The 16,314-nt window shown below is 44.3% G+C and overlaps 1 protein-coding gene across 2 annotated transcripts in view; it reads right to left on the bottom strand.

The window, feature by feature from the left end:
* Nucleotides 1-16,314, bottom strand: part of ENPP6 (ectonucleotide pyrophosphatase/phosphodiesterase 6) — a 120,823-nt gene that overhangs the window by 24,067 nt on the left and 80,442 nt on the right. For both annotated transcript variants that reach the window (NM_001133891.1, XM_009240488.3), the window contains 4 exon segments: nt 262-399; nt 4,501-4,680; nt 5,404-5,545; nt 11,780-11,891. In NM_001133891.1, the coding sequence (NP_001127363.1) occupies nt 262-399; nt 4,501-4,680; nt 5,404-5,545; nt 11,780-11,891 (572 nt within the window).

Below are 16,314 nucleotides of genomic sequence, written 5' to 3' on the forward strand. Positions count from 1 at the left end.
ATCGAGTTAAGGCCCGTTTGTGAAAACACAGTGAGTCTGGAGCCACGAAGTCTAAACCATGACTCTGGGTTCGCATCTACAGTTGTGTCTACAAAGTTACCCGATCAAGACTTTTGATTCTCTAAAGAAAGACATAACGCAACAAATGATGCCTACATGAAAAAATCTTTTATGTATAAAAACTTGAGTAACTATTATTTAACTTTGGACTGTTTTATAGAATTTGCATAGATAATAAATTGGCACATATTTCATAATTACCTCAGTTATGAACCAGCCTTCATCAGCCACTAAAGTCAAAGGAGAGACAAACTTCCCTTTCTTGTAATAGAACCTGCTTGGGATGGCTTCTTTCTCGTAGACAGTCATGTGTTCCACTGTGCTCAGTTTGTTATATATCTGCAAAGAAAATCAAGAGTGATCAGTTTGACACTCTCTTAAATATGTGTGAATATTTACTGGAGCTAGGGGAGAGGAGAACTTACATATAAGACCAAAGAAAGAAATTGCCAAATACTTGATAGATTTGAATATGTAAAAACAAAAAACTTTTGTCTGTCTCAAAAAGCAAGGTGGCTTTATCCAGGAAGGCCGAAGATCCTCACACTCTCTCACCTAAGAAGTTGACTCTGAGGAATAGAGTGAAATCCCTCAAGCCTGTGCATGTAGACATGTGGAGGAATGAACCCTGAAAACTGGAACAGCCCAAATGCCCAGCAATAATGGGGGAGAGAAAGAATTCATGGTGTGGTTCTGCAATGGAATACTCTACAGCACTGAAGATGAATGAATTATAGCTACAAACATTCCTGGAAGACTCTCAGGGATCTCAGCTTTAGGGGGGAAAAAGCAAGTTGCTGAAGAATACAGACAAAATTATTCCAATTCTATATTTCTTATTACGGTTTGAGCAACTACAAAACTAAACAGCATATATGGTAAAACGGTAAACAGAAGTTTTAATAATTTAAGACAGTGGTTTCCTCTGAGGGGGCAAAAAGGCGGATTGGGTCTGAGAAGGACATACAGCTGTCCCAGGTAATGGTAACATCCCATTTCTCAAGTGTTCTGAGTATAAAGGGTCTGCTGTAACATTACCATTCACACCTTATTCATTTTATAATAATGTCAAAACGCCCATGCTCTAATATTATGTCAAAACTCCCATGCTGATATTAAAGGGAAAGTAAGAAATTGGTCTACCTGATGTTAAATATTGCAAAGATCAAAAAAGAGGATTTGTTCTTCAACTTGACCTAGAGCCTATCTTACCTGCACATGAATCTTTAAAGCACTAGTAATTGTTTGCCATTAATTACATTGCTAATTTCATGATGAAGATGCAAACTTTGTACATACTTTGTACATCTGCCTGCCTCAGCCTCCCAAAGTGCTAGGATTATAGGCTTCAGCCACCGAGTGTGGCCCTGTACATATTTCTTTTTATCTCTCTCTCTTTCTCTCTTTCTTTCTTTCTTTCTTTCTTTCTTTCTTTCTTTCTTTCTTTCTTTCTTTCTTTCTTTCTTTCTTTCTTTTCTTTCTTTCCTCTCTCTTTCTTTCTTTTCTTTCTTTCCTCTCTCTTTCTTTCTTTCCTCTCTCTCTCTCTCTCTTTCTTTCTTTTTGACGGAGTTTTGCTCTTGTCACCCAAGCTGGAGGGCAATGGCAAGATCTTGGCTCACTGCAACCTCCGACTCCTGGGTTCAAGCAATTCTCCTGCCTCAGCCTCCCAAGTAGCTGGAACTACAGGCACCCACTGCCACACCCAGCTAATTTTTGTATTTTTAGTAAAGACGGGGTTTTGTCATGTTGGCCAGGCTGCTCTTGAACCCCTGACCTCAGGTGATCCACCCGCCTTAGCCTCACAAAGTGCTGGGATTACAGGCGTCAGCCACCGTGCCTGGCCCTGTACATATTTCTAATAGTAGCAACCACTTAAATATCTATGGCTAAAATTAAAATCGACTGACTGATGTTGACTTGGCCTTTAGCCAAATCAGGCATATATTTCTGGGCATAACTGAATATAAGATTGAGTTTATCAACTCAACTCTGTAAAATAATTTAGTGGATGGTTTCTGACGGCTCCATGAGTTATGATTTTCTACTTAAGGAAATGCGGAGTTCTTAAGGAAAGGAGGATGCATTTGCAGAAGGATTTTGTATAAGTGAAAAATCTGGCGACACACAGCAGGTCTCACAAACTGTTGTGTCCGTCACATGACAAACTGTCGCCCAAACATGGCCCCCGCTTTTGAATACTCTACCAACTGCTTTGGCTGCTTGCAATGCCTGACTTGAACAGTACCTTGGAAGGCGCTCTCCCTAGCTCAAAAGCTGTTGATGCCCAAGTTCTGGAGACAGCACGTTCCTAAGTGCCAAATTGGAGACAAGGATGATCTTTCTTGCCAAAAAAAAAAAAAGAAAAAAAAACCCAGAACGTGTTTTCAAGAACCTGCCAATGTGTAAAATATTGTTTCTGATTTCATATTTCGGGAGCTCATGGGAACACTTCATAAACATAGCCTGCACCCGCAGTCCCTGACCATGGAGCCTGAGAACAAAAGACCGTCCCCTGGGGATGGAGCAAGGCTGGGAGCAGTGGCATTGTGGGCATCTGTGTTCCTCAACCCCAAATAGACAGATCTTATAGGGGAGTAGGCTCCGTGAGTCATGATTTTCTACTTAAGGAAATCCGGAGTTCTTAAGGAAAGGAGGATGCGTTTGCAGAAGGATTGGCCTAAAGAGGTGAGACCCTGGCCTCCACCATTGCTTCATCCTTACTAATGACTGTCCAGAGCCAACTGCATCACTGCAGTGAGGATGGAGAGAGAAAGCAGGCCGGCCAGGACCTACTCCTGCACCCTGTGGTTGGCAACCTCCGGGGCAGCAGGTCGCCTGCCCCCAGGAAGACAGTTGCTTCCTGCCCGGATCAGTTTCATCTGGGAGTGGGACGAGCCACAAAGCCCATATTGGGAAGTAACTAGGAACTCGGGGGACAAGCAGCCAGCAGAAGGTGCCACTTGCTCCTCCTCCCTTCTCAGGGTAGGTCACCAGCTACTGCCAGGCAGAATATTTGTTTTGAGAGCAGGGTAAGCAGACGTCTAGTCATCCCTGGTGCAGGACAGTGACTGTGGGGAGCAGAGCTTTGTCCCCATCTTGGCACTGTGGGAACTCAACCACACCCTCTGGTGGGGATCATCATGGTCACCGACACATACACTGTCCTTGAAGTGGGCTCAGCATGCTTCCATATCCCTCACAGCAGCCAGGAGGCAGCTATGACAACACCACCATGCTCATGTACAGGGAGGCAGAGGGGCTAGGGTGGGGAGCTTGTCTGGCTTCCAACTGAACACAGAGCTAGGAATGGTGGCTCCTGACATAAGGAGCTGGGCACTGCATACAGCCTCAGCTCCCTTCATTCTTTACCCTCTTGTTCCCCAACAGAAACAGATCAGCCTGGCAGCAGCCTCCTTCCTGAGAAACGGTAGCCTAGGGATGCTGCTGATGCTCCCCAGATGTGCCTGAGAAGTGCTGCATTTGGGCCAATAATAAAACAGCCCTAGGCTGGGCGCGGTGGTTCACGCCTGTAATCCCAGCGCTTTGGGAGGCTGAGGCAGGCGGATCACCAGGTCAGGAGATCGAGACCATCCTGGCTAACATGGTGAAAGTCCGTCTCTACTAAAAAAAAAAAAATACAAAAAAATTAGCTGGGCATGGTGGCGGGCGCCTGTAGTCCCAGCTACCCGGGAGGCTGAGACAGGAGAATGGCGTGAACCCGGGAGGCAGAGCTTGCAGTGAGCTGAGATAGCACCACTGCACTCCAGCCTGGGCGACAGAGCGAGATTCCGTCTCAAAAACAAACAAACAAACAAAAAAACAGCCCTGGTGTGGGCCTGTGTGATGCTTCCTTGATCTCATTTAATTCTCATGACATTCAATGGAGCAGACATCATCAAGCCCATTTCAGAGAAGAAAAAACAGAGACTTGATAGGGAGTGAGAGGCAAACTAGGTCATCTGTCTCCAGCATCCGAGCTCCTGACACTGCTCTGTATGTCAGTATTAAAACTACAAGGAAAGGCCGGGTGTGGTGGCTCACACCTGTAATCCCAGCACTTTGGGAGGCCGAGGCGGGTGGATCACCTGAGGTCAGGAGTTGGAGACCAGCCTGACCAGCATGGAGAAACCCTGTCTCTACTGAAAATATAAAATTATCCGGGTGTGGTGGTGCACGCCTGTAGTCCCAGCTGCTCAGGAGGCTGAGGCAGGAGAATCACTTGTACCTGGGAGGCAGAGGTTGCAGTGAACTGAGATCACACCATTGCACTCCAGCCTGGGCAACAAGAGTGAAACTCCGCCTCAAAAAAAGAAACAAACACACACACACACACACACACACAAAACAAAACAAAAAAACTACAAGGAAAAGACACAGTGCAAATGGCAACACACGGGGGCCCACATGGCCCTCCTTCGCCCCCCCACGGGGCTGTCTTGCCTCAGAGTGTTTCCCAGGGGCCGGCCAAAGGCTCACAACAGGCCCGCGGTCCTTTGCTTGCTGCAGGTCATTCAGGCTGATATACTTATTCAGTTCAATCACTTTGTCCATCCAGAAAATGTCGGTCATTCCGTGATCCGAGAAAATGATGACGTTCAGGCGGTCCTGCAGGCCCCGCTCCTGTGGGGTGGGAAAAGACAGTCATTACGGCACCAACAGAGAGGCTCGTGCACTCAGAAAACCTTGTTAACTACAAATGATAGAAGAAAGGCTATCTCCTCAGCTCTGTGTTTAATCATCTACTATTTTGCCCTGGTGAGACCCAGTTCAAAACCACAACAGAAGCCCTTTGCAGAGGGGACTGTGAGGCTCAGTCATGTTCAATTCGTGCTGACACCTTACATAGCACTTTCAGCTTTTTAAGGTCGACCCTCTGCATCTTCTTTGGCTCTTTCAACAAACTTGTGTGCTGGTTTGAGAACTATCACGTGCCCATGTTACACATGTACAGGATAAAGCACAGGAAGGGAAAGCAAAGGTAAAAAAAAAACCGAACACTTGTAGTCATTCAGCAAAAGCATGAGGTAGAATCAGGACTGGAACCTGTCTACATGTCAAGCTGCTACCAAACTTATTAGGATTCCACAGAGCTGGGTGTCTCTCCAGCTGAGCCAGGCGAGAAGGCACACCTAGGTCAGTCTCTCTCACCGGCCTGGCTATGGAACAAAGGATCACTTGGTATCGCAGGAGGCATTGTGTGACGCCAAGGGACTCATCAAAGCCCGTGCTGGCACAGTTGGCCTTTAGCAGTAAGAGGGAAGATGTCGACAGGCGTGACTGTGGAGGAGACAAACAGAGGGTGACAGAGAGAAGGCCAGGCCATGTATCTTTGCTTCAAGTCACCTGGATCCACTTGGTCATGTACTTCAGGACAGTGTCTACAGCCTTGAGGGCATCTTTCCTCTGCGGGGATGCAGGCCCGTAGTGGTGGCCTTCCACGTCAATGCGCTCATGGTATATGGCTGCCAGGTCGGCCCGGCCACTCCTGGAGGGACAGAGGACAGAGGCATAGGTGATGGAGGCCCCCACCAGCTTGCTCCCTTATCACTCCCATAGCAGTCTGTGAAGGTGTTCACACTCCCCGAAACCTTGTCCCTGGGCCAGGCAAAGCCAATACCCTAAAATAAATGAGGTCAGATCTCCAAGGGAGAAATACACACTGAACCAAGAATTGCTGGTCCTGAGCAATTCTTTGCAATCTTTGGACATAGAATTCGCAGTCTTTGAACATAGTGAAGCTTCCGTAAAATCTGTCCTTTGGATAAGCCTCAGCATTTCATTGCTTTAGGTACATGCACATTTAGCATTTCAGATGTGCCTGTTCACACAGTATGGCATCTTTTTAGGTGTCCACACTTCCAGAGTGGGCTTACGTATAGGGAAAAATCCGATTAAACTCAGTGGTGACTTACTATAGTGAGGAGTTTTCATGAATAAAGTTTACCATTGCGTCAAAGTTTAATGAATGAACTAATTCTAGGTTTCTTCGTGTTAGATACCTCACCTTAGGGTAGCACTCACTGTCCTGGTTTCCTTAAGGCTATTACTCTATTCACAAACCTCCACATCAGCCATTATGTATGACAATTTACCTGATGGCCTTTGGTCAGGAAGCTGTCAACCCCAGATGCTGGGAATCCTGGATTTGGGATACTTGTGATTCAGGGATCATACACGTGTCTTTTGTGAAAGGATTATACGTTGATATTTCATTGACTCATTAGGACCCTATGTCTTCAAGGGCTGAGACCCCTTGCCTGTCTGGAGTTTAGCTGACACATGCTTGCTTGCCAGCTGTTTTCCACAGGGATCTGGTTTCCATCCCAAGTCAGCTCATTTGCAATGAATTGTTTGGGGGAGGAGTGATGAGTAATCATGCCTGCCCATCTACTACTGGCCATTGACAGCTCTAAGGTCCAGGAACCATTCCAGAAGGACATGTGGCCCCCAGCACAGTTACCTGAGAGCTGCAAGGGGTTCCTGGCCCTGGGGTTTCAGGGACACCTGAGTCTCCCATCACTTTATGATTCTGTCCCGATTTCTTTGCCATGTAAAAAATTCTTAATGTTCTTTCCATTTTTCTTACTAAAGTGGGTGACTGTTAAGAAAAATGATCCGAAACTTAGAAATAAAGCCTACAGTATGATTGCCTGTCTTCTCAGTGCTGTGGTGAGCACTGTCTAATAGGCTTGCTTGAGTCACCAGACTGAACTACTGATTGGAGTTCAGACTCTAGAAATCTAGCTGTTAACTTGTAGGAAACTGATAAGATGAAAATTATTTTTGTCGATGGAGAAAGCAGCTCTAACATTATGGTTTGATTATCCTCTATATTATTAAGCATATCTGCATCAAACAATAATTATCCTTCATCATTCTCCATCCTTCTGTTTCTTGGTGTGTGTGTGTGTGTGTGTGTGTGTGTGTGTCTCATTTTCTCCTTATAAACAACTTTGTCATGCTCCTGGTTCCCCTCAGCAAGAAACTACGTTGAACCTTGGCATATTCCTCATACCCAGATGTGCTGAGCATATGACAAGTCTTGATTTTGAAAATTCTCTTTTGACAGGGTCATTGGAACTAGACAAATCCGGGATCAAACTCTGGCTTCTCTTCTAACTAACCTCGAGGCCTCAGATGAATGGCAAGATTATCTCCAAGCCTCCGTTTTCCCATCTGAAAAACCTACTTGATATGGTTTGGCTGTGTCCCCACCCAAATCTCATCTTGAATTGTAGCTCCCATAGTCCCCATGTGTTGTGGGAGGGATCCGGTGGGAGGTGATTGGAGCATGGGGGCTATTCTCATGATATTGCTATTCTCATGATCGTGAGTGAGTTCCCATGAGATCTGATAGTTTTATAAAGGGCTTTCCCCGCTTTTGCTTGGCATTTCTCCTTGTTGCTGCCATGTGAAGAAGGACGTGTCTGCTTTCCCTTCTGCCATGATTATAAGTTTCCTGAGGCCTCCCCAGCCCTATAGAGCTGCGAGTCAATTAAATCTCTTTCCTTTACAAATTACCCAGTCTTAGGTATGTCTTTATTAGCAGCATGAGAATGAACTGATACACTACTCAAAGGGTAACATGGTGTATTAAACAAGCTGATGTGTATAAAGCACTTGGCACATAGTAAAAGGGAGGGGAGAGGAAGAAATGCCTCCCATTTCTCTCTTCCTTCCAGGTGGCCCTAGATAGCTTTTCCTGAGTATGTGGCTAAGCAGGGATGAGAAGCCAGTCTCCTAGCCCCTGCCTGATTCCTGCTCCTTCTTCCCTGTACTCTACAGGGAGGAGGGACCAGGCCAGGGCAGGGGAGCTGGCTTCCTGGTGGCCCGTGGAAAGAGTTGTGTCATCCATTCCTTCATTAGTCCAGGCACCACTGAGGCTCTGGGATCCTGAAGGCAGTCCTTTAGAGCTGTCTTCAGTAGCCTGGAGCTTGAAAAAGGACTATATCTATACACAGCCTATGGCTGTGCCCACTGTTCCTGTAGCCAAGTTGTTTCCTGACTGACACTTTTGTGAGGCTGCACAGTGAGTCTGCTATACAAGCCTGGAAGCAGTTGCCCGGCCCACTGTGACTACCTCCTGCTCTCCTCCACCCATCCCATGAGCCATTCAAGGCTTATTTCAGCTTTAGCACCATGCGCCTTTTCCTGCCCACGGAACCACGAATATCCTGCAAACAGGACTTCCAGGAGGATGGGAGTAAGTGATGCAGATCACAAACCCTGCCTCCTTTTCAGCCAGGATAAAGGGCCGTGTGTGGGGGGTGCTGCCTGCAGACTGCCCATGTGTGGGGGGAGGCACGTGGCTCCAGTGCCTGGGCTGCAGGCTGCAGACACACGACACCTAAGCAGGCTGCAGAACCCCAGGCCTTAGGATGGCCCCAAAAAGGACACTTGCAAAGAGGTGCGTCTGGACTCCCTGTCGCTGTCTCAATTTCAGAGTGTCTTAGAGGTGTGAGCTGGCAGAGACCAGGGTAGAGGACTGAGGAGTTGACCCTGGAGTGGTTCTCAGGCACCGCGTCCCCAGGGCAAGCCTCCAGAGACTGGGCCCTAAGCCGCTGTGGAAAGAGCTGGACTCTGGCTCCACCACTGGCTGGCTTGTGAGGTCCAAGGAGAAGTATTTAACCTTCAGAGAGCCAGTGGCCTCTTTTGTAAGGCGGGGAGGGCAATGCCCACACAATACCGTGGACATAAGAACCAAGTGGGTTACTGGAAATCAAGCCCATTGACACAATACTAGCCGATGGCTGTTAAAGCACGAATTCCCTTCCCTCCTCCTTTTCCCTATTCTAGAAGTTATCCAAGTTCAAAGGTAGCATTTCACAAGGATATGTCTGGGGTCAATAATGCGTTATGAGCACTGGAAGGCAATGCCTGGATCAAACTTGGGTGAGGGATTATCTTTCCTACCACAGGCTGACCTAGATCCTCTGCTGAAATGTCCCTGAGCAGACCTCTATGTTCAAGATCTTAACAGCCTCTCCTGCTTTCTGTCAAAGCCCATCTATCCTGGGTTCCATTCTCTCTGTCTCTCAAGCTAATAGCAAAGTGGATTGAAAAAGACACTGTGATTCTTGTAGTGACTTGGAGAAATGTGTGTGCATGTTTGGACACTCATGTGTGAAAACTCCAAGTGCTCCTCAAATTATAGTTAGGAATTTGCAGTAGAGCTGAACAGAAGTCAAGAGGTGAGCTGTGGCGTTCTAGACATGCTCCTCTTTTAGGGGTCTCTGATGGACAGACCAATAATCCTACATCTTTGCTAGACACACATACCAAGAGACTTAGTGATTCCTTTGAGCCACAAGATTGCATGGACAAGCTACTATGGGCAAAGTGCTCTTGACTGGTCTAGACTGTTCTAGACTGGACATCTTCTTCACTCACCTCATTCCTGAAGGGGACAAAGGTTAGATTTCTTTCAAAGAAAAATGTTGACCCACAACTTTCATGCCTTTATTCTTCTTTGTAAGAAGGTGATGAGACATGTTCTAATAATAACACACAGGTTGGCTGAAGGAGTGGCTTCCTGTGTCTTCAGGGGAGGCCCAAGTCATCTCACTGTTTTCCACAGGCAGTATCATCCAGCCTATTATTATTCTTTTCTTTCTCTCACGTCAAGAGCTTCCTAGCTTTAGAGATAGTGGGTCTCCATCTTTCCACCTACTACCCAAAGGGGCTGTTTCTGGTGGCCCTGTTAACTTTAGCAATATGAAGACCCCATGAGACAATTGCACTGGCTTGGTTTCCATCCGACCCAGGCCTTCACTGCCTCAGGGGCATCATTCTTATTGCAGACCATGTGAATGCCAACGCATGGAGCTCAAGGCCATCTACATAGACCACAATATAAATATGTGCAGCTGGGCAGTATGGTAATGCAAGGGCACATGAGGTGGAGGCCTAGCTGGGGACACTTTCCTGGGCTTCTGGTTCTTTGTAGCCTTTTCTTCCTGGTGGAACCCAATACCCATGGTAGACACACACTCATACCCCACCATCACCACCACCACCACCACCACCACCACCACCAGAACCTTCCCCATTCCTAAATATTCTCCAAGGTAAAGATGCTAGAGGAAACAGAGCCCAGCACTTATTCCCCACTGCATGCTGGTGTCTCTCAGGACAGGGAAGTCTGCTTAGACTGGCCAGCTAGTAGGCCAGCACCAACCTGGGATTGTCATGGCTGTGCGCTCTGTGCTCACCCACCTGTGAATCACCGGGCGGTACAGAGTGACAATCCATCAGCTGTTAAGATAAGATGAATGCAAAAAGGATGACATTGCCAAACAGACTGTTGGGTTATTTGGAGGTATTTGTATGGCAACTGTAATCCAAAATTTCATATTTGGCACAGCCATGGCCTGTGGGGATGGCTGGCATTCTGGATGTGTTGGAAACAGCATTGGTTAGACATGGAGCAATGTCCAAGTGCCAGCCCCACTCATCTGCTACACTTGCTGTGCTATTCTGCTTCACTCGCACAAAACTAGACTGCAGCATAATATCCCGGCTCATTCTGGTGTGGTTCTCCGGCACTCACGGGCAATTATTTCTCCATTTCTATGTATTTTAAACCTGTTTTCTCTCTGACCTGTCAATGAGAGCATGAACCTTTATGTGCCCCCACCTCCCTGGAGCCTCTTGATAGGTTTCATGGAAGTGGAATCATTCTAAGAAGCAGTGAAGGCAGGGTGCTGTTTTCTGCTTTCACAGCTCTGTGGGGGTGACTGCTGCTCACCATGGTGTCGGAGGGGCGTGGCAAGAAGAAAATCTATGATTGGTCAGCTCTGTATCTGAGGCAGTCTTAGTGACAGGCCCTTTCATGTGGCTCGTGCTAGTGCTCTGTACACTGTGCCTGGGTATGTTGGTTCTCAGATATGCCCAGCTTGAAACCAGGCTCCTTTTCTTGGGGGGATGAAGGTCCTGTCCCCAGTCTCTTTGCTCTGATTATGGTGGGTCTTCTGCCTGACGCACATAGGAAACCCAATCAGTGGCCACAGTGACCTCAAGTCCACTCCTGGAAACTCAAAAGCCCCTGGTATCTGTAACCTCTCGGTTGCTGATCTCTACTTAATGCAAACTCCCACTTGGGGTCCCACCTTGACTTCCACTTCCAGAGATTTCCGAGACTGACTTGAGGCTTTGTCCTGAAGTGTCTTGATCAGTGTCCTTGACAGACTCTTGTGTGCTATACAAGACAGCATTACTAATCCCTACGTTTTTCAAATTGTGTGTCATGGTTCCATGTGAGAGGAAAAAAACCAGATTCTGTGTTCTAATATACCCATGCGTTTTGTGCATTTCCAAGAAGTGGGTAGGGTAGGCAATTTTCCCAGACTTATTTGACCACATATCCTTCCTTTTTGCCAAATACTTATTAGTACCTTCAGAGACACAATTGTTCACTGAATCATGCTTAGGGAAATGATGACATTTATATTGTTTCTCTGTTGTTTAACTACATAAAAAAGGAGGTTCAAACCCTTAGGGATTTTCCTGCTCTCAATTCAACATTTCCAGAGCTTGCCCCTGCCTGAAATCACTTGCTCACAATTACTTCCTACTAGCAGTTAACAATCACCATGCAAGACGCTCACCAACTCTCTGACATTATTTCATCTCCACCAAGCACTCTTAATTTACTTTAGGATCCATGATCAGTCCTGGAAACAAGGAAGAAAATGGTGTGGCTAGAGTTTGGGACACTTACTTGAAGGAGTCAAGAGCATCGCTGACTGCATTGGCAAAATTGATATCCGTTGGGACATTTTTATATTCCAGGCAGTAGGTGGGTCTGACACCCAGAATCTCAACCTCACAGCCTGAGAAGGAAAAAGATGGCAAATAGTTACTCTCTTCAATAAGCAAGGTCGAGTTACGAGCCTATTTCAGGAAGCAAACGCCATTAGTCAAAATCAAAAATAAAAATGTTGTGTATTTTTATGAACTAAAATAACTTATTGCTAATAGGTGGTGTATTTAACTGCAATTTTGCATAACTGGAGCAGAGGTTCTCAAATGTCACTCCTATGCAACACTGGTGTCCCACGTCAGAGATTGGCAAAAATTAGACAACAACTGTCTTTCCCAATTTGAAACAAAACACAATTAATCATTATATACAAATACCTCAATTGAAAGTTTCTTCAATAGATTTTTCATGAATCTAAGTCTTTCATGAAAACAAAGTCTTCTAGTGTAACTTTGCCTCTTCTAGAATCAAGTATTAGGTAGTATCTAATTAGCCAGAGGATTATGAAATAAATATTTTACTATCCTCTGGCATTATACAAAAGCTAACTGGACTTAGAGGTACTCTGCCAAATTGGCAAGCTAAAAATCAGTGAGTTCAAGCAATGGGGTCTGAGCCGTATCCTTGCCTGGCCCAAAACAGAGTGAAAGAATCAAACTCATTCCGATGTGAACAGACTCAGCTTTTCTGCCCCAAACTCCTGGACAAGTAGAAGTAGTTGCTCTGCCGAGGAGACACCCATCCATATTAGGGAACATAGAACAGGAGAGGGATATGCCCATCTCGGTTTCCGCCAGTTGAGTAAACATTTATTGGGCAGTTACTATGACCTAGTCACTATGTTCAGACATACTGGAAACAGGAATGGATCTGGTAGGGTCTCCTTCTGGGAGCATCCCAGAGTTTAGTCTAGTGGGAGGGGACACAGGAAAGCAGTGTGGTATGTGAAGTCTAAAGTGAGGTGCATGCTTCCTGGGTGTTGTGGGAATCAGATGAAGGGCACTGACTTCAGGCATCACTTCCTCCTGAAAGCCTTCCTCAGGTCCCGATGTTGGGCTCAGTTTTGTAGATTTAGCCACGGCAATGGGATGCAGGTGGGCTGGAAGGAAGTCCCAGGCAAAGACAGCAGCCTGACGAAAGGTTCAGAGAACTTCTGAGCAATACTGTATGTGTAGAGAACTGTAAGTACCATAAAATGCCAGACAGTGGTGCCAGGAAACCAGATGCTGCTCTTTCTTGTAGCCCAGGGAAAATGATTTCCAAGGTGAGGTAAGTAAAAGTGGGTCAAAGAGGAGCGCAGGAGGAAAGGAGGAAGGAGTCCCTGTCAGGAAGCACATCAACCCCACCGCTGGGTACATCTGCCAGCTGGTTACAGCTGATTTAAAACATGATAGGGCAGCCTCCAGAAAGCATCCCTTCATCTGGCATACTGTAGCAAGACCTGGGTGCGTCGTGAGAGACCCTATTGCTTTCTGCTTGATGTGTTGGGTTCAGGGAGAGCAAGGGCCCCTACAATAACTGCAACAGAACTAGAAAAGCAGGAAGTTTCCTTTTCCAAAACATGTTTTTTGAGAGGGAAAAATAGGCTAGGTGACCCAGAAATAAATACTGCTCATGACTTCCAGGAAAACATTCATTAGAGTAAGAAATGTCAGTGGAATCTTGAATGACTATATCACTGGAGATACCAGTGTTTTATCTGTTGAAGGTGATTTGTGAATTGTTATTGCTCTCTCAAAGCTATTTTTTCTGTATCCACCTTGTGCTCAGTGCCAGAAACCCCAAAGCAAATAAGATATCACCCACCATTTAAAAGTTTAACAGTCACGTACAGTGTGACCAGGTGTCTGCTTCTAGTATCTCTGACACATCTGTATGTAAATTGTAAGTAATGCAGTATGACCATGGTTTTGCAGATAAAAGAAACGCATCCTTTTTTGGTGTTTGCACATAATATAAAACTATAAATGTTTTTGGTATGAGCAACAATAAATATGTTTGTTAATGTTATCAAACAGATGTTCTCTTCATACTTTCATTTAAATAAAATGAATCTGGACTTAACACTGGCATAGTAATACAGTTCACCTGAGAAATTTACTCTTGCCTCAGGTTAAAGTAGAATACAAACTATTTTTTTATTGATTAATTACATGTAAAATTCTATAGTACAGGTAGAGGCAGTATGTGTCAAAGTGGAGCTGTTGTTACAGTGCTATGGAATTCTTTATTTTCAAAAACTATAATTAATTTTAATTTAAACAAACAACATGGCAGCAGCCTACCGTGGTTACCTAGGCTAAAGGTAGAAGAGGAGAATCAAGAGAAATTCCCTCAAAGTACACAAACTCTTCACTGAGGGCAAAGCAACAGTTTATCAAACACTAAGGACATACATCGAAGTGGAAAGGGATCTTCCAACTTGCAGAAAGCTGTAGATAATGCTGGAGAGAAAAAGAATTCCTCAGTGACCCACGAAGTTGGCAGCATGAATTCTCTATGTAAAGCACTGGACAAATCGCAAGACTTGCTAAAGTGATCGTCCTTATCATTTCTCACCTGTGACACTAGTGGAAAAATGAATCTAACTAAGTCTTCAGGAAAGCCCAGACCCAGCTCAGCTATAGATTAGATTGATTTGGATGCCACCCTAGAGGAATGAAATAGAAAGAAATATGGTCTTTCTGGGGAAAATATTATTTACCATATTGTCTCTATTGTTCTTTCTCACACAATGTCCAACATACAATAAAAAATCATGAAACATGCTAAAAACAGTAAAACGTGCCCCATAATTAAGAGAAAAAATAATCAACAGAATCAGATCCATAGATGGCACAATTGTCAGTGAGAAAGGTTAAACATAAAATACATTTTTAAAAAAATATTGACTAAATCAAAATTGATAACAATATATTATGGACTTTACAACATATGTAAAAGTAAAACATATGACAATAAGAATATAAAAAGTGCATATGTGGACAAATGGCATTATATAATAAAATTTTAAAACTCATGTCATTTGGGAAGTAATATTATTTTAAAGTAGATGTAAATAAGTTATAGATGTGTGTTGAAATGTCTAAAATAACCATTAGGAAAAAAACAATAAAATCTAAGATTAATAAAGAAGATATGATAGAATTCTAAAAGTACTCAATTAGTGAAAAAAAGATAGGAAAGGAGAAACAGAGGAACAAAAACAGTTAAGACAAGTAAAAAAAACAGTAAGAAGATGAGAGTTTTAAACTCCAAAACATCAATAATTACATTAAAAATAAATGGACTAAATATGTTCTTTAAAAGGCAGAGGTGGGTCAGACTGAATAAAAAAGCAAGACCTGAGGTCAGGAGTTTGAGACTGGCCTGGCCAACAAGGCGAAACGCTGCCTCTACTAAAAATATAAAATTAGCCAGGCATAGTGCTGTGTGCCTGTATTCCCAGCTACTTGGGAGGCTGAGGCAGGAGAATCCCTTGAACCTGGGGAGTGGAAGTTGCAGTGAGCTGAGACTGCGCCATTGCACTCCAGCCTGGGCAACAAGAGCGAAACTCCATATCAAAATAATTTTAAAAAAATCGTTAAGCCTAAGTGATAACTATTAAGGTAGTCATGTGAAAATATTTTATGGAAGAATAAGGTGTATACTTAGCCTTTTTAAAGTAATAATCTGGGTCTAAAATTCCAAATTATGTCAACAAAAATTGCGAGAGAGTGCCAGGGAAGGAAGAGAAAGCATTTTCATTGTTGATGAAGGGAAAGGATAGTCAGTATATAATGTTTCATTCTAGATATTGATTTAAAAGATTTGAATATACAGAACAGCATAGCTTTTGAGTCATCAAGGAAAAAAACAAAAAAATTGATCAAATATCAAAGTACATACAAGTGAATAAAAGGAAGCAACCAGGAAGCATTAATACTGAATGAATAAAAAAGGAGAAAACCAAATTTATTAATTTCAAAATTATTGTGAATAGATTAAAGTCTGTTTTGAGGCAGAGTCTCACTCTGTCGCCCAGGCTGGAGTGCAGTGGCGCGATCTCGGGTCACTGCAACTTCCACCTCCCGGGTTCAAGCAATTCTCCCACCTCAGCTTCCTGAGTAGTTGGGATTACAGGCGTGTGCCACCATGCCTGGCTAATTTTGTATTTTTAGTAGACACGAGGTTTCACCATGATGGCCAGGCTGGTCTCAAACTCCTGATCTCAAGTGATCTGCCTGCCTCAGCCTCTCAAAGTGCTGGAATTACAGGCATGAGCCACCATGCCTGGGCGGTTAACCTATTTTTAAAGAATGTCAAGATGATGTAAGAAATAAAATTCAACTTTATTTACAAAATGCACATTTGAAATAAAATGACACAGAAGAATAAGATATAAAAGAATGGGCAAAAAAAAACCTCAAAGGTAAATTTAAAAATCAGATATCTCAATAGTATTGTAGTAAGTTATGGCATTGAAAGCCTAAAGCAGCTACAAATATACATAA

This window comes from Pongo abelii, chromosome 3 (assembly GCF_028885655.2).
Source record: "Pongo abelii isolate AG06213 chromosome 3, NHGRI_mPonAbe1-v2.0_pri, whole genome shotgun sequence".
NCBI lineage: Eukaryota > Metazoa > Chordata > Mammalia > Primates > Hominidae > Pongo > Pongo abelii.